At 41.3% G+C, this 24,507-nt stretch overlaps 1 protein-coding gene and 1 non-coding gene across 2 annotated transcripts; both read left to right on the top strand.

Moving 5' to 3' along the window:
- The first annotated feature begins 7,139 nt into the window (after window positions 1-7,139).
- trnav-uac (transfer RNA valine (anticodon UAC)) lies at window positions 7,140-7,215 on the top strand. Its single transcript has one exon. It is a non-coding gene; the product is annotated as a tRNA-Val (tRNA).
- Window positions 7,216-8,370: 1,155 nt separating this feature from the next.
- LOC106600896 (uncharacterized) lies at window positions 8,371-20,685 on the top strand. The gene is made up of 7 exons (XM_014192654.3): window positions 8,371-9,354; window positions 14,194-14,290; window positions 15,206-15,283; window positions 15,830-16,023; window positions 16,220-17,267; window positions 17,426-17,591; window positions 17,857-20,685. The coding sequence occupies exons 1-6, from the start codon at window positions 9,286-9,288 to the stop codon at window positions 17,569-17,571; spliced, it is 1,632 nt and encodes a 543-aa protein (XP_014048129.2). The 5' UTR covers window positions 8,371-9,285; the 3' UTR covers window positions 17,572-17,591; window positions 17,857-20,685.
- Window positions 20,686-24,507: the final 3,822 nt, after the last annotated feature.

Raw genomic sequence — 24,507 nt, 5'->3', positions numbered from 1 at the left:
TTTGTCATTATGGGGTATTGTGTGTAGATGGGTATGAAAAAAAATCGAGTTAATCCATTTTGAATTCAGGCTGTAACACAACAAAATGTAGAATAAGTCAAGGGGTCTAAATACTTTCTGAAGAAACTGTAGTTCTGCTGTTGTCTGCTTACTGCTGCCGTGCAGTAATACTTCATCATATGAGCATTTTGTCTATTTCATAAGAATCAGGCATGTAGACCACATTCATCTATAGCATTAGTTAAGTTATGGTCACCTGGGGCGAGATGCGGACTGTTGCCTGCCAAAGTAATCTGTGCACTATCCTAAAGAGCTTTAGACTGTCCTTGAATATTTCTGCTTGGATGCAAATAAGGCTTTGGCTTGGGTTCAATTGACAACCTGCCCATCTTCTCACATCTTATACAGAAAACATGTTTGCTAGGTTAAAAAAAATTCACATAACATCTTGGTATCGGTTTATCTTGATAAATAATCATGCATTGTGGTCTTTTATTATGTGGAAACTTACACTATCAAAATTCAGTGTGAATCAATGAACCAAGATGGGTCCTTGGTTTGCTTTGCATTGTCTCCACATAAGAATTGGTTTTGTCTCTAGCCGAATAATTTTTTGTTTTTAATTTTTATGAAGATAGCTACATTCCTCCATCCAGCAAGGGAACCTGAGCCATGTGAATGGTAATGGTGGTGCTAGCATAAAGGTGGAGCTAATGATTCCCTGCCATCCACTTGGTGTATTTGATACTCTGTTATCAGCAGGCTAGGCACTAATGGAAGATCAGTCTGTGGAGTTCCACAAGGCTCCCTACTGAGACATTCTGTCAGTTGGAGCTGGACTGATCGTGGATCAAGGGCAAGATGGAACAGCATAAGCATGGAATAGGCCAGATATCACCTAGAATGAAAATATGGCCTGTAATAGGCATGGAATAGACAAGATATAAAGCTTTCCATGTGGATATAGGTAACACATGGAATGAGGCGATATCCCGAAGCGGGATTGTAGTCCACATTTATGAATATATTTAAGGGGTCAGGTGCTGCTGATACTTTGTACGTGTTAAATTAACACTTATTGGTGTTATTAACTCCAGTGTTGGAGTTAATAACAAGTGTTAAACCAATATAAATCATTATCACATTTCCCAGCATGGTCTATTGCAGGTTGATTTTTAAAATTGTTTGTTTCTATATCTATGTTTTTGCATGTACATTGATCGATTAATTAATTGTATGCTACTCAAATATAAATAACATACATTTTTCTAAACTAATCCAATCTGGAATTATTGTAAATGCTTTAGGTAGTCTCATATATTCAGTCATTCTGAATGCAGGTTGCGGGTGAATACAAATTGCAAATGTTGGATATCCCCACTCTGGCTGGATTCCAATAGGAATTACGCATCACTTTGCAAGCCAGCATAATATGACTTGCAGGCCTGATATTGCCTATAAACCATGAGTTTCAGGCAACTATATTAGGGTAAAACTAGGCCCTCAAATGAAGGTCTAATTAAATATGTGTTTTGTTGTATTAAATAATACAATTTCAATGATAACAGATTCACTTAGGATATCACTTGGTGAAGGACACAGGACTAAAAATGGATGAATGCAACCATCATGTCTTTGTCACCAACAAATACAGTCATGGTGTTAAATTTACAACTCACTCGAAAGGCCAGGCACTATCGGAAATATGCAATTGAGCTTTACACTAAGCAGTGTGTTAATTTAACAATAAAAAGTGTGGACCCATATAGACACTGGACCAGTGTTAAACTTAACACTCAGTTTTGATTTAACACTGGATCAGTTGCTGTGTGTGCAGGTGTAGCTTTGATTTCTCAAGAGGGGAACATTGTAGGTGAGGGGGAGTAGATAAACTGTAGACCAGGGTTTAGTAGAATACTTAGTAGATGACTCCAATGCTGGCAATACAGAGAAGAATCATACTGTACAATCCTGATGAGCCGGCTCAAAACTGCACACACACACAAAAAAAGGTGAATAATGACTTCTGTGTCAATCCTCCTTCACTTGCTATATAAAGTAACCGTTTTTAACAAATCTTAAACTATAGCCTCTCGTCTTGCAGCTTGAGTGGAGTGTGTACCTGTATTTGGTTTCCAGGGAGAGATAGAAAATGGAAAGGGAGGAGCAGGTACATTATGCATCTGATGAGAGCGGGATTTCCCCACAGACAAGACCAGCACTCAGATCAAACAGAGGATCCTACATCTACCCGCGTCCCAGAGACACCTGCGACCATAACAACTCACATCAAAACCATGAAGTGGAGAGAGAGGCATAAATCACCCTCTACAGAAGTGACAACTTAATAATAACCACATCACATTCATACTGTGTGGAGCATGGACACACATATTCCTACAAAACACACACACACACACACACCGTTCATACCAACATACATGTACAGTACATTCTTATACCTCTTGCCACATACAGATACATAACGTACTCGTATAAGATATAAAACAGAAAGGTGAACGTTTCATGCACGCATACACACAACGATGGATCGTTTTAATAAGATGGATAGTTTTATACACAGGCAGATCATTGAACGGCATTCAGCTACATTAAATGCGCAATGATGTACACCCTCGCACACTCACACACACTGGCCTTGTCTAGCCCCCATTTCCTCCAAACAGAGAGAGCTTTATCAGCCATTGAGAAATGACAGCACTCGCTAAAATATTTGAGGGCTTTTTCACAGATCCAAAGGGGGTCAAGGGTTCCAGATCTAATTTTCCATTGCTCTTGGTATTTACTTTTATTCCGTTTTTTCCCATCATGGCCTAGAGCGGTTAACTAGCTAGCGCACTGTATTAAAACGCTTCAATATAAATGTCCTTAATATAAACACAAATATGAAGCTGTTTATATATGATGTTTCTAAGCATTACAAGCTATCCTGTTTTGTGTTTGTTTACTTTTTTCCGTCAGAGTGGGGAGGTTGGTGTAGATTGGTGTTGGCAGTGGAGCCTCGGGCCAGTTCAGAGTTGAGTTAAGGTCGGTCCTGCTGCCTAATTCTGGTCCATTAACCTTTGGTGTTGCGCTTACCTCCAGCCCTAACATAGGCCTCGACCCTTACTCAACTTCAGTCCCCCCAAGCCCCTCTTAAACCGCTACTCTGACCCCCCCCCCCCCCCCCCCCCCAAATACCTTCTTCCCTGATTGAGACTTTTGAGGGTCAAAGGATCATGTCCCCCCTCTCAGACGAGATGGTCTATACAAACAGATGTTAACAGATGTTGCAGCTGTTACTGTATGATATGATTCAGTAATTCAATTACTATCGTTGTTATCTTGTCTCTTCTTTCTCTCTCTCTCTCCCGCTCTCTCTCTCTCCTCTCTCTCTCTCTCTCTCTCTCTCTCTCTCTCTCTCTCTCTCTCTCATTCTCTCATTCTGTCATAATCATGACTAATACTTCCACCAGTGACTTGACTCATAATGGATATGCCATACAGCCAGTGGCCTTGGATAAATGTGTGAACGTTACATACATAGGACTAAATATATATATATAGCTCAACAGCTCAGTTTCCACCGTCGACTGCGGTCCGAGCAGAAACAATGGCATCCTATTATTCATCAGGCTCTAATTAGGCACGTTCTGGCTGCAGCCCTACTGGTGGTCATGTGTGGTCAGCAGGGACTATGGAACTAGTCTTTATTCTTTTAACGCAACCTCCAAAGGAAATTGAGATTTTTGCCATAACTGCAGGCAACACATATTATGGAGTGTGTTTCCATTGTAATTATGGAGTGTGGTGCTGTCTGGAGTTTGGCATGCGTTCTTTCTCAGGAAGTGTAAGGTGACTCCCTACGTACTGTATGAAACTGAATTTAAATATATCATAATTATATAATAAAGCTCATATGAATTTGGCCTGAGCACATGTTTAAGGTCAATGATCATGATGCGATAAGAGGGCAAATGTCCATAAAGGCAGAGAGCCTGAAAGAGGCTGGACAGGGGAATAGAGTTCAGCCTTGACACATTTTAGTGGCTCATCCAAACTTGACCTCTGGTCCTCTCTTTAAAACCACAATGTTTCACTGAACGGTTTCACTGACCGATTCCTCTGACACCCACACAGCTTCTATGAGCCTCAGCGTAAAATGCCAAACACAGTCACTTCTCTGTCTGTGAGCAATGAACATTTCCTCCCTGACCGGTATGCGGTTTTGTCCCTGGCAATTTACAGCAAAGCACTACATTATTTTCCTATTACATTGATGACATACTTATCTGCTAACAAGTGATGTGGTGTTTCTCAACACCGTTGCTGAAGCTCACTCGGGGAGCTAGTTCTTTTGGCTGTTACTTCTTCTTCTCTCTCTTTTCTCCTTTTTCTTTTTCTCCCCTCTTTTTTCTTTCCCTTTCTACAGACAAAAACAAAAACTATAAAAATGTGACATGTTTTAATTTGTAGTAATAGAGACATATCAACAAATCTAATCAACTTGTACGCATTACATCCAGTCCATAATGTTGGCTCACTATTTTGGGGTTCAAGTCTAAGTGAGTTTAAGTTTGATGAGTCACAGGCAGTATTGTCCAGAAATGTTCCATAAACATGAGCAGATAGGAAAGGTCATAATTTCTGAGAATAGCTCTGGTGGTGTTAAGATACACCTCTTAGGCCTACTTTCTCGCTAGGGGCGATGTGAGTAAAGGACACAGGGACCACGATCACGACCTGTCATCATGTGAGATGGAGGAAGAAAGGGCACTGCGTTATGAGGTAGCCTATTCATCTCTGTTCTGTTCTGAAGTCAGTGTGGGTTATTCATTACATGGTCATTGTAAATTCAGCATCTATTTCGTGAATATGTAATGAATGAATAAATTCATGGATTAATCAATTCATGAATTCATTGAGATTTAAGGCATCTGTCTTTACAAACCCCAACTTTGTATATAATTATTTTCCATATGCCTGCTGCTACTGGGAAACTTTTGAGATTCCAGGAAAGCATATCTACTATACTTTTTTATGTAATGAATGTTACACTGTAAAAAATGTCCTGTTGATTTGACAGTAACTTACTGGCAGCCAGTTACTTGTAAGTTACTGTAAAAAAAAGGAACAGTATGTTACTGTACAGTATTTTATGGTATACTGTTACTATTTTTACGGTATACTATTTTACAGAATACCAATACCGTTACTGTAATATATTTAAAGTGCCAATAATTCTACTTTGGTCATTTTACAGTAACAAATACTCTTACTGTAAGGCCTTATTTGCTTATTTCCCAGAGTTCCTTGCCTTTCAAGTGAATTGTAGAGTTACCATCCTTGACTGTAATTGTTAGTAACAGATTTTTTAATTCCTTCATTTTCTGTCCTGTGGCTTTCACCAAGTGAGTTCCTAGGCGAATGTTATCATTCAAATTAAACTCTTCATGACAACACATTACATGCAGTGCCTTCAGAAAGTTTTAAAACCCCTTGACTTTTTCCACATTTTGTTGTGTTACAGCCTGAAATTAAAATGAATTAAATGTAGATTTTGTGTCACTGGCCTACACAGCACATAATTTTAGCCCATAATGTCAAAGTGGAGTTTTGTTTTTAACTTGACAAATTAATTCAAAATTAAAAACTGAAATGTCTTCAGTCAATACGTATTCAACCCCTTTGTTATAGCAAGCTTAAATAAGTTCAGGAGTAAAACTGTGCTTAACAAGTCACATAATAATAATAGTGTATTAGTATTATTACCGCTCCTCCGCTCTCTCCACTGGCTTCCAGTTGAAGCTCGCATCCGCTACAAGACCATGGTGATTGCCTACGGAGCTGTGAAGGGAACGGCACCTCCATACCTTCAGGCTCTGATCAGGCCCTACACCCAAACAAGGGCACTGCGTTCATCCACCTCTGGCCTGCTGGCCCCCCTACCTCTGAGGAAGCACAGTTCCCGCTCAGCCCAGTCAAAACTGTTCATTGCTCTGGCACCCCAATGGTGGAACAAGCTCCCTCACGACGCCAGGACAGCGGAGTCAATCACCACCTTCCGGAGACACCTGAAACCCCACCTCTTTAAGGAATACCTAGGATAGGATAAAGTAATCCTTCTACCCCCCCCCCCCCCCCCCTTAAAAGATTTAGATGCACTATTGTAAAGTGGTTGTTCCACTGGATATCATAAGGTGAATGCACCAATTTGTAAGTCACTCTGGATAAGAGCGTCTGCTAAATGACTTAAATGTAATGTAATGTAATGTAGTGTTATGCGGATACTATTTAATGAAGCTGCCAGTTGAGGACTTGTGAGGCGTCTGTTTCTCAAACTAGACACTCTAATGTGCTTGTCCTCTTGCTCAGTTGTGCACCGGGGCCTCCCACTCCTCTTTCTATTCTGGTTAGAGCCAGTTTGCACTGTTCTGTGAAGGGAGTAGTACACAGCGGTGTACGAGATTTTCAGCTTCTTGGCCATTTTTCGCAAGAAATAGCCTTCCTTTCTCAGAACAAGAATAGACTGACGAGTTTCAAAAGAAAGGTCTTTGTTTCTGGCCATTTTGAGCCTGTAATCAAACCCACAAATGCTGATGCTCCATTTACTCAACTAGACTAACGCCGGACAGTTTTATTGCTTCTTTAATCAGAACAACGGTTTTAAGCTGTTCTAACATAATTGCAAAAGGGTTTTCTAATGATCAATTAGCCTTTTAAAATGATAAACTTGGATTAGCTAACACAACGTGTCATTGGAACACAGGAGTGATGGTTGCTGATAATGGGCCTTTGTACGCTTCTGTAGATATTCCATAAAAAATCTGCCGTTTCCAGCTACAATAGTCATTTACAACATTAACAATGTCTACACTGTATTGCTGATCAATTTTATGTTATTTTAATAGACAAAAAATGTGCTTTTCTTTCAAAAACAAGGACATTTCTAAGTGACCCCAAACTTTTGAACGGTAGTGTATATCCCCATGAAACTGACTGAGATAAAATAATTGGTATGCAGATTCTGCAGGGATGTTTCATGGTAAAACTTGAAGAATTGTCTTTCACGATTGAATGAGGTGGTGGTTTTGTCTTACAGTAATCTTATACTATGGTATTATATTTTGTTCTGTTATGGTCCCGTGTGGCTCAGTTGGTAGAGCATGGTGTTTACAACACCAGGGTTGTGGGTTTGATTCCCACGGGGGACCAGTAGCGGATCAAATTTTTTTTTAATGAAATGTATGCATTCACTACTGTAAGTCGCTCTGGATAAGAGCGTCTGCTAAATGACTAAAATCTAAGTATAATGTAGAATAGTATCATTATGTGATCTTGCAGACATTGATTCAGCTTTGATCTGACTTTATTAAACAAGCATTATTCTCCTCAGTAGCCTGTTCTCTCCGCATAAAGTAGAGAACATACACATGATCTGCACATGTGCAGAAGCTTCAGGATATTTAGTCTGCCGGACTTGTACCAATAAACTAAAAATAAATATTGCATTTATAATAACAATTATCAAAAACGTTTTCTGTCTTGCTTCAGAGGATTTGCTTTGATTTTGTTGCCTGTATGCTTTAAGTGTGGCATTTTTATTGGAATATTCACAAATACAGTAAGTGAACTGCTACTGTGTTTTATGCAGCATTTTTACAGTGATATTCGAAAATACAACAAATATTTCCCTGACATATACATTTTTCCCACAATGCAATGTAATTTACTGTAATCTACTGTATTCAGTTTATAAGTAAGTTACTGCTGATTATACAGTAATTCACTGTGACAATTACAGGATTTGTTTTACAGTGTATTGTACTTTCAAACATCTGTGATAATAGGCTATTAAAAATATGTAGAAATCGCTCTGCCATTTTCTGGTTGCTAAAATTCTAATAGTTCACCTAATTTCAGTTTATGTGACAAAAAAAAAGCAAGTGTAAAGAAGTGTAGATAATCTTTGTACCATCTAAACCGCTGTGAAATATATTTTCCATAACCAAAATGATTGTATTTTCAGCAGTTTGTAGCTGGTGTACAAAACCGAAAGTAAAAGATGCAAAAACTAAACTTAAGAACGAAAAGTTTATAAATAGGGCACATAGAACAGATGTCTAGCTTCTTAGACTTGCTTTCAATGAGAATGACAGATCTATGACACACATTTCTGTGTGAATGTGCAGCTTTTAATACATGGTTGCAGACATAAACCCTTGCAATAACTCACACGAGACTTCACCTTTAAGACCTTTCCCTCAAGAGGCAGTAGCCCAGTCAGTCCTTTTCTATGTAGATGATGGCCCTGCCTTCAGGGGGCGAGAGAGACACTGTACAAACTCTTGGAAATCTGCTCTCCCGTCAAGTGCGGTAGAGGCGTAATCAGGAGGGAACAGGGCTAACGCGCACTGTGCCACAGAGAGCTTTGGATATTGATAAGCCTGTGACGAAGCAGCGGACAGCAAACTCCCATTGTAGGCTACGTACCACACTTGTGTTGCGCTTCATATAGAGGCGCACCGTGCGTTATAAGGAGAGAATAACCTCGTGTAGGCTACAACGCGTGGAAAAGGAAAATAAAAAGGGATTTTAATCAACTTGAAGAGTTTTGATGTCTCGAGGGATAACCTAGCATTCGCCTGTATTAATGTGTAGTATAAATAACATTTTACTAATCTAGTCTAGAATATTGTTTGTTTGTAAGCTTTGTCTGATATATACAAGTAACTTAAATTGTTTGAAGATTTTCTTTCTCATTATATTGATTATTTTTTAGGATAATGTAAGATGTTTATTTTAAAGCTATAGGCTATAACATTGGGCGTTTTAATTTCGCACCTGGACTTTTAATGACTCGACTGGTGCCTTAAAACATTTTTAAATTGTGATACCAAACTATCTGAGACTATCATCCCGACTGCATGAGATTATTGTGTTTGGAACACACCACAAACAGTTCCTTGGGGATTTAAACACATCAATTCAAGATGGACCAAATCATCATTAAAAAAGTCGCCTTACTCCCCTAGTTCCCTGACAGTGGAATTTCGAACTGGGTGGACGTTTTGTGTGGCAAGCGAATCATTGAGTAGGCTACAATTGCTAATTCACTGGATACTTTGCTGAGACGGCAAGTGTGGGTGTCCGTCCACTCGCAAGGCAAGGAGTTCCAATTCCACAGAGCGAGCCGCTGTCCCCACGCCTAGTGCTGAGGGGAGAGACTCGTGCTGTTTCCATAAATGCTTGGTCTATCGCGGAGAATCCAGCCTGGGCAGCAAGATGAGCTCGTGGGTTTGGGTTCAGCTGCTCCCGTTGCTTGCGGCATGTCTGCGGTCGGGCAGCGCAGAGGTATGTGACAGAGTCAATTAATTAAAATATAGGCCTAATTGCCCAAAGTCCGTTGCCAAATATATGTTTTTCTGTTTAGCTAATTTGAAAGACTACGTTTATTTTCTTTGTTTAATTTCACTGTGAAGGGTAAAATTAGGCACCATTGTTGAGTATATTTGACACCAGGCCCCAATTATAGACCATTGTTGAATTTCAGGGTCATTGTATTTTAACAATGTGTGCACTTGGCCTTGTGTGCTCTCTAAACAAAAGGCACCAACTTGTTACATTCAATAATGTTTTGTACAAAACAAATGTGAACCAGGCCCCTCACCCCTCCACTTAGTGTATGCTTGTGGCGTACAACCACATGTGCACTTGTTATTATTGATTAATCAGGAAGTAGTAATTAAGCTGTGTCTTGTACGTTAAACTGCTCATCATCTGAACCACACCTTATGACAGCTCACCTCATGGCTTTAATGCTTCTATATACAATTTATTTTAAACAGTCCTAAGTTTCACTTCAGGCTGTGAGGGCCTCGTGGTGAGGACATCCGATTGGGCCCTGCTTTGCAAGGTAACCATAGAACAATTACAGCACATGGCAGACCCGTCTACAGAACCTAAACTTCTTATAGTCCAGAATCCCTAAGTGAAAATAACAATCTTTCTCCATGAACATACATTTTTTTGGTATGCTTGGGGCACATGCTCTGATGATGCGCTCATTCGTTGGGCCCCATAACGAATGCTTGTCCACATGCTCATGCTCAACATGGGCCCCTCTCCAGATGTCTAAACTCATAAACCTGTTGATAAACATCATATGAGTGGAAGGTGAAGGCCATCTAAAATCTCACCACACCCATCATGAAACATGCCTGGGAGCTAAGCAAGGCCAAATGTGTATTGATGTGTATGTGCATGTGTGTGTGAGTGTGTCCACAGGATATTTGACAGGCTAGCAATAGGATGAGCCCTTGTCACAGCAACACAACTATAAATCATTGTAATTATGCTATGGCTGACCATTGTCTTGAATCATGGTGTTGAGGGCCTTAATACACATGATGACAGTTAAAAAGAATAGGAAAAAGACGTTAAACTCAAGGAGAGAGGGGTCTCGTCTTGACTGCTGGAGTCGATTCTATGTACTTTGTATCGTAGCATACACAGCAAGCATCCTAAAAGTTCCTTCCCCAGGATACGTCCTGCATATGACACACATGTTAAGTGCATGGTGAATTATATCATGGTGAGTCCTGTCCCCTTATGGTTTCTATCTTTAAGAGAGGAGATATTATTCAAGTTTGAGGGTCTCATTTTGATAGACTTGAGAAGAGGCCAAAGTGGCCCTAACTTTAATATAATACTAATATAGACAGAGTGTACAAAACAGTAAGGACCCCTGCTCTTTCCATTACATAGACTGACCAGGTGAATCCAGGTGAAAGCTATAATCTCTTGTTGATGTCACTTGTTAAATTGATTTCAATCAGTGTAGATGAAGGGGAGGAAACAGGTTAAAGAAGGATTTTTAAGCCTTGAGACAATTGCAACCTGGATTGTGTATATGTTCCATTCAGAGGGTGAACGGGCAATACTAAATATTTAAGGGCCTTTGAACGGGGTATGTTTGTAGGCATTGGTTTGTTTCAAGAACTGCAATGCTTCTGGGTTTTTCACAAGTTTGTGTATCAAGAATGGTCAACCACCCAAGGACATGCAGCCAACTTGACACAACTGTGGGAAGCATTGGAGTCAACATGGGCCAGCATCCCTGTGCAACGCTTTCGACACCTTGTAGAGTCCTTGCCCCGACGAATTGAGGCTGTTCTGGGTCAAAAGGGGGGGGGTGGGGGGGGGGGGGGTGCAACTCAATGTTAGGAAGGTGTTCTTAATGTTTTGTACACAAAGTTTTTATATGCCATTTAGCAGACACTTTTGTCCAAAACAACTTACAGTCATGCATTTTACTTACTAGTGGTCCCAAGAATTTAACCGACTATCCTGGCATTGCAAGCACTATACTCTACCAACTGAGCTACATCGGGCCATCTTTGGGAAATTCACAGGATTAGGCAGTAGCGGCTGTGGGAAGAGACTGTAGTGAAACAAAGCTCTGACTATGTGGGTCATAACAACATACACACACAGTCTTCAGTTATGGGAAATGAATGTGTAAACAGGGCGAAATGCGGCGCACCCCTGCTTTGCTGGGTTTCCTTGAATGCCATTCAGTTGCTTTCATGCTATCAGATCTATGACTTCCTTTTTATTTATTTTTATTTATTCAACCTTTATTTAGCTAGGCAAGTCAGTCCTCTAATGTGTCTTTTTCCCAGAACTGCCAGTGGTGTGTGTTGTCCACCACATTTGTCATGTCAAAGACTTGGCTTTTGGAGGCAGCCTTGGAGGGATGCAAATAAACGTCCCAAATCATACGAATTGCCCTGAGGACAGGTTGTTGGAGGTGGCAGTAAGGATGGGTTAGAAAATATTGTTAAGTATAGTTGAACTAGTTCTCTGTCATCTGTACATCCTCCCATCCAGTGATGTATTGGTGTACATGCCTGTAGCTAGTGATCATATGAGGTGTCTTTGAGGTATACCATCAGGGAATTCCCTCAATCAACTATATCCCACAGAATGGAGTCTAGCTGTATAATGTAATGTCTGAATGTGTTTGTGTGTGTTCCTATAAACGTATGCATAAACCATGTGCTCATAGGCATGGTTTAAGGGATTGCATGTGAGAATGTGCACATGTTCAGCCGTATGTGCATGTGTGTGTGTGTGCGTACCCGCATGCCGGCAGGCAGCAAAACTAGACCCATAATCATGTATCCTTATTCCTCACCTCTCTACTCCTATAGCCTGTACCTGGCATTCCTCAGCTCAACCCACTTCCCATTAAACATCACTAGGGCAATGTATTCCCTGCTAAGTGCACTATGTATGAAATACGGTGCCTGTTGAGATGCAGCCTGGGTCTGTCTCTGTTTCCATCTCTATTCAGAGCGATGGAGATCTACTGTGTGATGGCTCTAAAACAAGTGCCTGTCTCAGTCTGTGTAATCAGAAGAATGACGATAGATTTTAGAAGACACTGACTGTTCCAGAACTTCCAGATGTGACTCAGTCAGATGCAGATTTGTTTGCGTGTGTGTGATTTAGAGTTCACCAATTAGGACCAGAGTAACTCCTGGATTCCTACAGTGTTATAGGGTGAAGGTTATGATTTTCTGTTTATGTCAGTTGCAGGGGGTGAAGTGTTTATTTAATTTTTCCCGCTCAGACACAAATCACCATGACAGCGGCCACTCTATGAACAAAGGCCCAGACCATAATGCGCAGCCAGCACAATTAGGGTGCGTCCCAAATGACATTGCTCTGGTCAAAAGTAGTGCACTAAATAGGGAATAGGGTGCCATTGGAGCCTCAGCCTTAGACTGGGGCCAAGGAGAGGAAATAACTGGGATGGCTCCTCAGGGGCATCACTACACAAATAGAGATGTTAATTTAACTCATGGCATTTTCCTTTTGTATGACTGGACTTTCTTCAGTGCCCAACAACAATGGGGAAAAGTACATTGTGTACATTAATAGTGTGTGAATGCCGTTCACGCATGGCTTCTTCCTCCTCAAAGCGCTCCCCAAAGGGCTTAGTTCTATTCTCACAAGAAACTGAATGGATGAATGTAACGGGCAGAGGTGGTTCGACTTGTGTTAGCTCCCGGTATGAATGCCTAGGCATTAGCTCAGAAAGCTAACCCAGTCTTGTGGTGTGCATGAGACCCGGGATTCAGACCCAATAGGTCAAACAGTGGTAGACCCAGCTAGCAAGAGTTAATATCTCCATAGATGCAACTTCTTCTCCTTTATTCATCCATCCTTCCATTATTCCCCCAATGTCCATCTCTCTGTTCTGATCCACTTCTCCTCCTCCTCCTCCTCCTCCTCTCAATCACTCCATCCCCCACTACTTCCTGAACCCTTCCTGACTCCTGTGACCCCTAAGTATTAGCAGATGAGGTGACACAAGGCCAATAGTCATTCACCCCCTCTTAGTGGCCATTGTGAATCCAAGCAGCCATTTCCTTCATCCTCTTGTTTCATTAATGATTAGGGGGGTAAGTCAGGTAACCCCCTAACCCTAACCCACACCTACCTACATGCAGTGGTGGAAAAAGTACCAAATTGTCATACTTGAGTAAAAGTAAAGATACCTTAATAGAAAATGACTCAAGTAAAAGTGAAAGTCACCCAGTAAAAGTCTAAAAGTATTTGGTTTTAAATGTACTTAAGTATCAAAAGTAAAAGTATAATTAATTTCAAATTCCTTATATTAAGCAAAGCAGACGGCACAATTTTCTTGTTTTTAAAATGCATGAATAGCCAGGGGCACACCAACACTCAGACATCATTTACAAACAAAGCTTTTGTGTTTAGTGAGTCTGCCAGATCAGAGGCAGTAGGGATGACCAGGGATGTTCTGTTGATAAGTGTGTGAATTGGACCGTTTTCCTGTCCTTCTTAGCGTTCAAAATGTAACCAGTACTTTTGGGTGTCAAGGAAAATGTATGGAGTAAAAAGCACATTATTTTCTTTAGGAATGTAGTGAACTAAAACATTTCAGAAATAGTAAAGTAAAGTACAGATACCCCCCAAAACTACTTAAGTAGTACTTTAAAATATTTGTACTTAAGTACTTAAGTACTTTACACCACTGCCTACATGTACCACTGCTGTTGTCTCTTTGCTTCCATATCTACACAGAATAAATGGGGAAGCTGAGAAAATATTTGATTTGGGAGAATCTAGTTTTACTCCTGTCTCATCTCTTTCTCTCAGGGGGATCCTCTCCCTCCAGGTTTGGTGGAGCTGGTTAGGAGCAACCCTATCTCTTCCATAGAGGACCTGCAGCTGCTGCTGCTCAGTACCTCCGTAGGTAAATATCTCCAACGTTGTACTATGCTGATACTCATCAACATGCATATGCATTTTAGCAGAATCTGTTTACAAAGAAACCTACTGTCATAGGTGCATATATGTTTACGTCCCTGGGATTTGTTTATGTCCCTGGGATTCAAACCCACATCCTGGCTTCCGAAGCCTAATGCTCTATCAACTGAGCCGTACAGGACCACAAGCCAGCCAGACACACTGGTCACGCCAAGTGATGGAAGCTCTCTCAGACTAACTAACCTGACCAACAGAGACCAAGGGAAAGATAGTGAAAACTGTTGTCACATGATGCCCAGATTTCATTCCCAACAGGGACAGGCCAACATCACACACAGTAAATACTATAAACAGAATCTCACAGACTGACTAACAGACAAACCGTCAAACCCACAGTGACACAGAGGGCAGAAAGACTTCTTAAATAGATACACATATTACCCAGATTTTATTCCCATCATTGAATAGCGAACATCACATACAGTAAACACTATATACAAACTCAACGAGATAAGAGAAACAAAGAGGGAACTATTCAGTGTCTCAAGATACAAAAACATACAAACATGAGGTCATGACAGAAATAAATTCCCACACAAACAGACATCTATTAAGGGGAAGCTAAACTTATAAACAATGCCTCAAACTCTCGCATAAACACACACATGCACCGTACACAGATAAACACACAGACGCACACACGCACACACACACACACACACACACACACACACACACACACACACACACACACACACACACACACACACACACACACACACACACACACCCCCCCCGTAAAAGTCATAACCCCCTAAAACATTTTTTAAATAATAAACAATTGAAGCAACAAGCTGATTAGATCTGTAAACTAATATTGGATTGGATTGTTTTTTCTCAGATGAGGATTTCTCAGATGATTTTTTGCCGAGTGGACAACACTCCAACAACACTAGCAACCGACTGCCAAGGAGTCTGGGTGAGTTTTCACCTTCCTCATAGTCTCTGACACTAGGCTATAATTCCACATATTTCCGTCACTCATGTTGACTTGGGTGGTTTTGGACAGCTGTATCTAATCCAAAATGAGTTGTGTAATGCATGTTGTGGTAAAGAAACATCTAAAGTATGTCACCATATTGTGATTCGTTAGTTATTTGCTGAACAAACACCTTATGGCTTGCAACTCCAAGTTACACTCCAGCACGTATGGAGACTCATGCGTACACTGTTTCAATAGCATGTGATTTCTTTAAACAGCATAAGTACTATACCTTCAGTAGAATTAGTGTAAACAAAATGTTTTATACATTTTGAGGCCTATGTGCTGGCTGTTTTGTATGCACTGAGCAGTGTAGAGGGTATGCTTTTAACATTATGCCTGAGGCTCCAGCACATTTACAATTATGTGTCTGATTTGCTGATTAATGTACACTGACCCATCTTATGAAACCTGTAAGTAATATATGAGTTTTTAAATGGTCCGTTTGTCCGTCTGTCCGTCTGTCTGTCTTTGTTGTCTCAGACGCCCAGCCGGCTCAGCAGGCACTATGTAAGGTGAGGACAGAGGTGATGGAGGTGACCCGTGCCATGTTGGACCGCAGCAACGCCAACTTCATGTTGTGGCCTCCCTGTGTGGAGGTACAGCGATGCTCCGGCTGCTGCAACACCAAGAGCCTGCAGTGTGTCCCCGTGCTGACCCACACCAGGCACCTACAGGTACATATACACCACCCCCCATCTCAACACCTGTCCTCTACCCTGAAACCCAGGTTGTTTCTGTAAAAGATAATGTTCTCAGCTGACTTAGGCCTACCTGGTCAAATAAAGGGTTAGTCCTAAAAAATAAAAAAGCGATTTAGTCATTTTGAATCTCCCTCCTCCTCTTCCTCCTCCTCCGCCTCCTCCTCACTAGGTGATGAAGATCCAGTACGTGGACAAGCGGCCCAACTACTCCAAGGCAGTCGTCTCGGTCCACGACCACGTGGAGTGTCGCTGCCAGCCCGCCCCTCGTCCCCCGGCCGCCCCCAAGAAGAAGTCCACACCCCGCAGACAGCAGAAAGACAACAAAGGAGAGGGCCGTCCAGCCAAGGCCAGATCCAAGGAGGAGCTGCACCGCAGAGATGAGCTGAAGCACAACCAGAGGATCCAGCTGGAAGACCTGCTGGACCAGCACTGGAACCCCAAGGACACCTCCTCAGACGCAGGGGAGAGGAAAGGGGGCTATGGGCTGGACCATGACAAGATGGATGCTCAGTGGGTGCTTAACTCTACCAGACAGCTGGGGGCTAATGAGTGGACCGAACGTCGACATCACGATGACATGGAGGAGGGGCGAGACAGTAGTAGTGTCAACGGCACTACAACCGCAATGGACATCGACATGGCACAGCTTGACCACGAGAAGAGAGACAGGGTCGAGACACGAGGGGACTCGCTATTTAACATTACTGAGGGAAATGTCAGTAGGGGAGATAGGCAGCAGGGTAGTCTGAGCCTCAGTGAAGAGGAGGGAGACCAGGAGACACAGAGACAACCCACGCAAACACAGAGTCCCTCGCGACGCACCAACACATCAAAGCAACAGCGACATGGGACCAACTCCTCCTCAGAGGAAACCAAAAGCAGAGAGGGAGCCAATCAAAGAACGGAACAGCGATTCCATCCTACGGAGGAAACCAATCAGAGGCCCGAGAGCAGATTCCCTCCCCTTGAGGAAGCTGATCAAAGACGTAAAGACAATGAGACCCCTGATTCAGAGAGGAGCCTCCAGCACGCTCTCCAACTGGAACAGGAGAAGCTGGAGGAGGAGAGGAAGGAGCTGTTGTTACTCCACAGGAGGCTGGACGATGAGAAGGAGCTCCTGAGACGCGAGCAACAGAAACAACAGCAAGAAGAAGAGGAGCAGCAGTACCATCGGCCTAATCATAAACATCAAACTCAAACCACCACACAAAGAACAGGTAGATAGAGAACATTGTGAGCTAGCAAGTGTGTGTGGTGTGTGTCTGTGTGGCTGTGTCTGTGTGTGTATGTGTTTTGGATTTATGTTTCTCAGTTTCATGTGTATTCCAAACTGTTAATTAAATCATCTGAATCTGATATTCTCCTATTCTCCCAGACACAGTGTCGCCCACTTCGACGCGAGCGCCCTCAGTCCTGGCTGGTCCCCGGCCACCTGCTCGGCCCGGCCCACCTAGGAAGAGAATGAGGAAGAACAACCGCAAGCGCATCAGCAAGGCTGCAATGAGAGCAATGCTAATGTAGAACCTACAATCTCTCTGAAGGTAAGAGATAGAACAGATAGAAATGGTTTCCTAACACAAATACTTTCCAAACCCATTCAAATACTTTCCAAGTACTTTCAAATACCAACACTTTCAAATACTTTTTTAGGCAAGGTATTTGCAAACAGTTTTCAAATACTTTCCTAACCCTTTCACATACTTTCCACAGAAAAGTGTATATTCATATACAAAAACTATATTCTAGACGAGCCTGGTCTAGATTACAACCATTTTAACAATTTTTCTGTTTCTCCTTCTCATCCAGGGAGTGATGCTCTCTGTGTTTGTTGTGGACAATCCAGTGGCGACACCGAGCAGTTCATTCCTTTCTTATGAGTTAATATTCGAGTGTCAGTAACCAGCTCGTCCTGTGACCGTGAGGTATTCCCTAATAGTACTAATGATTGTCTGGTGAACCCAAAACAACCCTTGGACGGAAAGAAATATGGGACAAGAAGAATGGGATGTAAATACATACGAGGTTGAGGTGATCCATCAACATATCTCTGATCCATCAAAAGATGATCTCCTATTAACAACAAGATGTTCCCCCAGTCGGATCAAGAACATTGGAACGTCGGAACAGAACATTCAAACAACATTAGAACGTTGAAACACATCATTGGAACAACATTAGAACTTTGGGAGATATCATTGGAACACGGGAAGAACGTTGGAACGTTCACAAGGATGTTGGACTGTCGTTGGACTCAGTGCTATTGGACCTCCCTCGTGACTTTTGAACAGCATAGTAAACCACTCCAGTCAGTAGAGATCAAGTCGGTTAAAAACTCTTCATATTCTCATCCAAGGCATGGTTTATTATCCCAAGAAGTGGACTGATCATGCTTGTCAAGAAGATCAAAGAGAGAGAGCATTTTTATGTCAGTCCAAATCTCCCGTTTCCCTATGAGCACAATACGTTGAAAATACGTGTTTTTCGTTGAAAATACTTTTAAAAAATACATATTTCCAAAATGTTGCTTACTGGGTTCTGACATGGAAGAAGACATTTTATTTTTCGGACTAGAAAGGTACAATGATAGAGGACCGGGAAAATACCATGGCAAGCAGATATTGCAGGGACAATGGGAAAGAAATGATGACATTTATATGAGCTAGGACTGTTGGAATGACTGGTAGTCTTGACTGATGTGAGCAGTATCCCTACATTGTGCTTAGGCTGCTCTATATGTTCTAGTCTATTCCTGCACTAAGGAAGGTCAATAGAACTACACAGCAAACATATTACATGTCTCAATAGTTACACAATGTAGAATCTCATTTTCTATAAACATATTTAATTGTATTTAATTTGATCTAAAACACTGGAATTCCATCAACAACAATGCACAGGTTTGCATTCTCATGTTCAGCTGAGGCTTCTGCACTTCTTTCGGAGAATGGGATTAAAACAAGATGCAAGGTGCTAAACGGGGTTGCATTACACCTTTAAGTCTGTCTTTAACATTATTTATTCCTTATATCACATAGGTCTCCTGTGTTCATTTTCAGTAGGATTACTGCATATGAAGCATTTTGGGGGTTGAATATCGATCCCTTTTCCGGTCTCAATATAATTTGAGCTGTCAGCCTTTGTGCGCACAGACCATATCCTAAATTCAATCAGATTAAGCGTTATGTTTTGGCAGTGTCAGAGGAGGAACTGCATTGGAGCCGTCAAATTGGCTCGAAGTTCAGAACAAGAAAGTGTAGGCTATATATAAATAATTACGCTCAAATTAAAAACCGATGAATCAAATGATAGGATTTTCATCATCCTAATGGAGGTGTAGATTACATCTCACATTCCAGTGTTCCAACTTGTTAACAAGGCTGCATAGGATTTCTGTTAATGAGACTCAGCCAATGGCAATGTCCGCTTTAGGGATTAACGCCGGGAGCCACTTACGGATTTGACAGCTCTAACTCAGTTCCACCTCTGACACCGCCAAAACAACCGCTATGGGAATGTTGGCTAAAGGGGACGCGGATCTGATTGAATTGAGCCCAATGTAACTACAAAGAAAAGCTTTGAAAAAGGGAAAAGGTGTTGCCTGCCATTCACTGTCTGTATGATAGACAGGTGATGGTAATGACTTTGTGTTGTTGTATAACTTTGTGTGTCAGTGTGGTTGTGCGTGTGTATGTGCGTGTCTGTGCTCGAGCGTGTGTACAATATGCGTGTGTATGCCCATGTGAGTGTTAGAGTATATGTAAGTATGGGAACAGAATCATATTTATGTGTTTGATCACTAACACTCATGAATCCATAAATCAGATAGTCCCTTATTCTAAACGCTCACGGCTAACCAGTCCTTGTCTGCATAGGGAACAGTAGAGCATCAGACCTTCTGTATCCTGAGGCTGTGTGTTGCTTTATTTAATACAGATAGACACAGAAAGGGTACTGGAATGAGGCGCCATTGTCATTTTTAACACAGACAATTATGCACTATCAAATACAGAAATTGGGGCTTCTCTCTCTCTCTCAGTTTGTGACAGCACACACAAACACGCCGCAGACTGAGACTGCAGTATTGTGACCCAGCTAAAGCAAGGATTGTGGAGAAATCATACAGTGTGACTGTGGGCCAGTAATCCTAGTTATAACAGCCCTGCTGTATTCAAGCCTTTGCTACAAAATGTTGACATTTAATCTTGATTTACAGTAAGTTGTCCTAAAAAAAGGGTTCAAGCATTGCTTTGTAATATCCTATGGATTTTACAAGGCCATTTAGTAAAACTATTTGGTGTATAATCTAACACTACAATTTGAAGAGAAGAAGTGCCCTGATAAAAGTGTCAGATATTAAAAGCAGCATGGGCCAGATGTGTCAAGCAAAGAAGCTCAGTGCTTGTGTGTGGGCCACTGCTGGTCACCTGTCAGGTAAAGTGTTCTCACTTCAGATAGCCTAACTACCAGCCAAACTTATTTTAAATATTGAAAATGTGGCATATGTCATAATGCCTTCTTTCAACTGTAATTAGTTATTGTCTGTTTTGTTATGAGTTATCAAAAAATGAATGTTGTGATAATGGCCACTTAATTCTATTTTGATATGATTATAAAAAACATATGTGAGAAAGTGTACTTGTGCTGTGAGCTGTTGTCCTGCTTTTTGTGTTGTGAAGTAAGAGAAGCTACCCACTGGGCACAGACGTCAGTTCAACGTCTAGTTTTGATTTACATTTGGTTGAGTTGTCAACTAAGGTGAATTCAAGTTTTAATGTCACGTGCACAAGTACAGTGAAATGCCTTTCTTGCTAGCTCCAAACCCCAAAATCTATCTCAATAGCTAGGTTTCCATCCAATTGGCGGCAGATTTTCATTCAGTTTTAATGTACTGAATAAACATCTAAAGTTCATTGTGTTTCCATCACATTTCAACTCTCCTGATAGTTGTCACAAAGACTGTTGTGTTAAATAGCAAATGTGCCTACTCGGGTCTTGGCACGTGCACTCTAGCCAACAGCTCGTAGATACAGTGCGGGTAGGCTGTGAGGTCAGTGTTGCCAACTCCTCAGTAAGGAAAGTAGCTATTGGCTGTCCTAAAAGTCGCTAAATGTTGTCATCACCTAATTTGCATAATTGGCCATGTGCATGTAATTGTGATGGACGCTGTAGGAGAGAGGAATAATGTCGTGGGAGAGACAAAAAGTGAGTAAAAAACACCCTAAATATGTTTAGAACTACAAATTAACTTTCTTCTGTCGATTCTTGTTTTTTTTATGTCACAATTCCAACTCTCCTCCTTTATCCGGGCTTGGGACCGGCAAAAGTGACCCAAAAGAGACACTCTGTCAGAGTTACTTCGTTTTTTAATTTTAATTTAAAATAAAAGTTTTTTAGTTTAGTTTTCTTAATTTGGTTTGGTTTTTAACCTTATGGTCCACTTAGGAGCCTACAACAAGTCACAGTAAAACATGAACATTTTTAACCATAACATTTTTACATTTTTTTGTATACAATCTACATTAACAATCTAAATGGACCAAAAAGAGACAATAGGCAAAACTGTCAATGGCAATGTGAGAAAATTATGGTAACTAGTCTGGGCCTAATTCAGGTTAAAAAATGTTTTAATGTAAGCCATGGCGGGATCAGCCAGTGGCGGCTTCCCGCATGCGCGATTCATTTGCAGTCTGGACGCGGAGGGGTGAACATCTCCTGCTCTGACTGCAGCTGGGAGGGACTGTTGCGCGAGGACTGGGCCGCCTGTGAGTACTTTGGGACGGGGGTGGGGCCCACGGCAGCACCCGCTGCTCATTGAGAAGAGTAAGAACAATACATGCTTTCACGTCAGAGTCTCCAAAAGTCTTCAATAACACCAGAAAAGGTCGCTAGATTTGTCACTAGTCGCTTTTTTGAAAATGTGTCGCTAGAGGGGTCTGAATACTCGCTAAATATAGCGACAAAGTCGCTAAGTTGGCAACACTGTGTGAGGTTAGGCTAGTCTACATGATGAGATTATTATGGATAAGAGCGAGACAATTTTTTTGCAGTCAAGCATCATCCCTCATTTCACCAGAATAAGACCTTCGATATTTATTGGAAAGGAGCATCAAAATCACTGTGCACTTTCACCACCCTGTGAAGTTCATCATCATTTATTTAATCTGTAGCCTAATAAACTGCATGGTTTTCTGAGTCATAGTGGGAGGACCACATATCATATCATCACGTGACTCCAAATTGACTTCGATATGATGGATATTAGGGCATTAAGACGTTTCTACCACCATTTCTCGCATTAACTAATTTTACCGACACCAAAAGATCCCACCATGGCAACGAACATATTATCTGTCGGCATTTATAAAATTGTACCAAAACTACAGTGCCTGGCAAAAGTATTCATGCCCCTTGGCATTTTTCCTATTTTGTTGCATTACAACCTGTAATTTAAAGGGATTTTTATTTGGATTTCATTTAATGGACATACACAAAATAGTCCAAATTGGTGAAGTGAAATGAAAAAAATTACTTGTTTAAAAAAATTATATAAAATAAAAACCGGAAAAGTGGTGAAATGAAAATTACTTGTTTCATAAAATTCAGAAAAATGAAAACGGAAAAGTGGTGCATGCATATGTATTCACCCCCTTTGCTATGACGCCCCTAAATAAGATCTGGTGCAACCAATTACCTTCAGAAGTCACATAATTAGTTATAGTCCACCTGTGTGCAATCTAAGTGTCACATGATCTCAGTATATATACACCTGTTCTGAAAGGCCCCAGAGTATGCAACATCACTAAGCAAGGGGCACCACCAAGCAAGCGGCACCATGAAGACCAAGGAGCTCTCCAAACAGGTCAGAGACAAAGTTGTGGAGAAGTACAGATCAGGGTTGGTTATAAAAAAATATCCAAAACTTTGAACATCCCACGGAGCACCATTAAATCCATTATTAAAAAAAATGAAAGAATATGGCACCACAACAAACCTGCCAAGAGAGGGCAGTCCACCAAAACTCACGGACCGGTCAAGGAGGGCATTAATCAGAGAGGCAACAAAGAGACCAAAGTTAACCCTGAAGGAGCTGCAAAGCTCCACAGCAGAGATTGGAGTATCTGTCCATAGGACCACTTTAAGCTTTACACTCCACAGAGCTGGGCTTTACAGAAGAGTGGCCAGAAAAAAGGCCATTGCTTAAAGAAAAAAATAAGCGAACACGTTTGGTGTTCCACCAAAAGGTACGTGGGAGACTCCCCAAACATCAGTCTTCTAGAGATTTGAGACTGGGATGGAGGTTCACCTTCCAGCAGGACAATAACCCTAAGCATACTACTAAAGCAACACTCCGAGTGGTTTAAGGGGAAACACTTAAATGTCTTGGAATGGCCTAGTCAAATTCCAGACCTCTATCCAAATGAGAATCTGTGGTATGACCTATATATTGCTGTACACCAGCGGAACCCATCCAACTTGAAGGAGCTGGAGCAGTTTTGCCTTGAAGAATGGGCTACAATCCCAGTGGCTAGATGTGGCAAGCTTATTGAGACATACCCCAAGAGACTTGCAGCTGTAATTGCTGCAAAAGGTGGCTCTACAAAGTATTGACTTTGGGGGGGTGAATAGTTATGCACGCTCAAGTTGTCTGTTTTTTGTCTTATTAACAATATTTTGCATCAAAGTGGTAGGCGTGTTATGTAAATCAAATGATACAAACCCCCCAAAAATCCATTTTAATTCCAGGTTGTAAGGCAACACAATAGGAAAAATGCTAAGGGGGTGAATACTTTTGCAAGCCACTGTACCTGTTTCCATCACAGCTGTCATTATATATATTTTTTTATACGGTATGACTTTACTCCAGAGGAGGCTTGTGGGAGGAGCTATAGGAGGATGGGCTTATTGTATGGCTGGACTGGAATAAATGGAACGCATATCAAACACATCAAACATATGGAAACCACATTCCATTCCAGACATTACAATGAGCTCGTCCTCCTATTGCTCCTCCCACCAGCCTCCAATGCTTTACTTGTATAGAAACTGTGGATGGAAATGTGTAGGACTAAAAATAACACAAGGTAGAACAAAAACACAGAAGAAATAAAAATAAGAAATAAAATAAGAAGCTATATACAGAGTCAGTTCCAATACTATATTTACAATTTGCAGGGATACTGGAGTGATAGAGGTAACATGTATAGGGGTAAGGTGACTAGGCATCAGGATATATGATAAACATTGTAGCAGCAGCGTAAATTATGATTGTATGTGGGTGTGTGTGTGCATGTTATGTGTGCGTGAGTGTGTAGAGTCCTGTGAGTGTGCATAGAGACAATCTAAATAAAGAGTGCAAAAATGTAAATAAAATACAAGGGTCAACACAGGCTGTGCAGTCATTCTGTTAGCTATTTAGCAGTCTTACGGTTTGGGAATCGGTGAGGATCAGTGGCGTGT

This window comes from Salmo salar, chromosome 03 (genome assembly GCF_965601325.2).
Source record: "Salmo salar chromosome 03, fSalSal1, whole genome shotgun sequence".
Taxonomy (NCBI): Eukaryota; Metazoa; Chordata; class Actinopteri; order Salmoniformes; family Salmonidae; genus Salmo; species Salmo salar.
This window is presented reverse-complemented; position numbering and strand designations above follow the sequence as displayed.

Excerpts from the sequence above, each read along its gene's own strand:
- LOC106600896 (XM_014192654.3), top strand. The coding sequence starts at position 9,286 with ATGAGCTCGTGGGTTTGGGTTCAGCTGCTCCCGTTGCTTGCGGCATGT. Across the intron at positions 9,355-14,193 it reads TGCGGTCGGGCAGCGCAGAG|GGGGATCCTCTCCCTCCAGG; the intron begins GTATGTGACAGA and ends TCTTTCTCTCAG. Across the intron at positions 17,268-17,425 it reads AACCACCACACAAAGAACAG|ACACAGTGTCGCCCACTTCG; the intron begins GTAGATAGAGAA and ends CTATTCTCCCAG.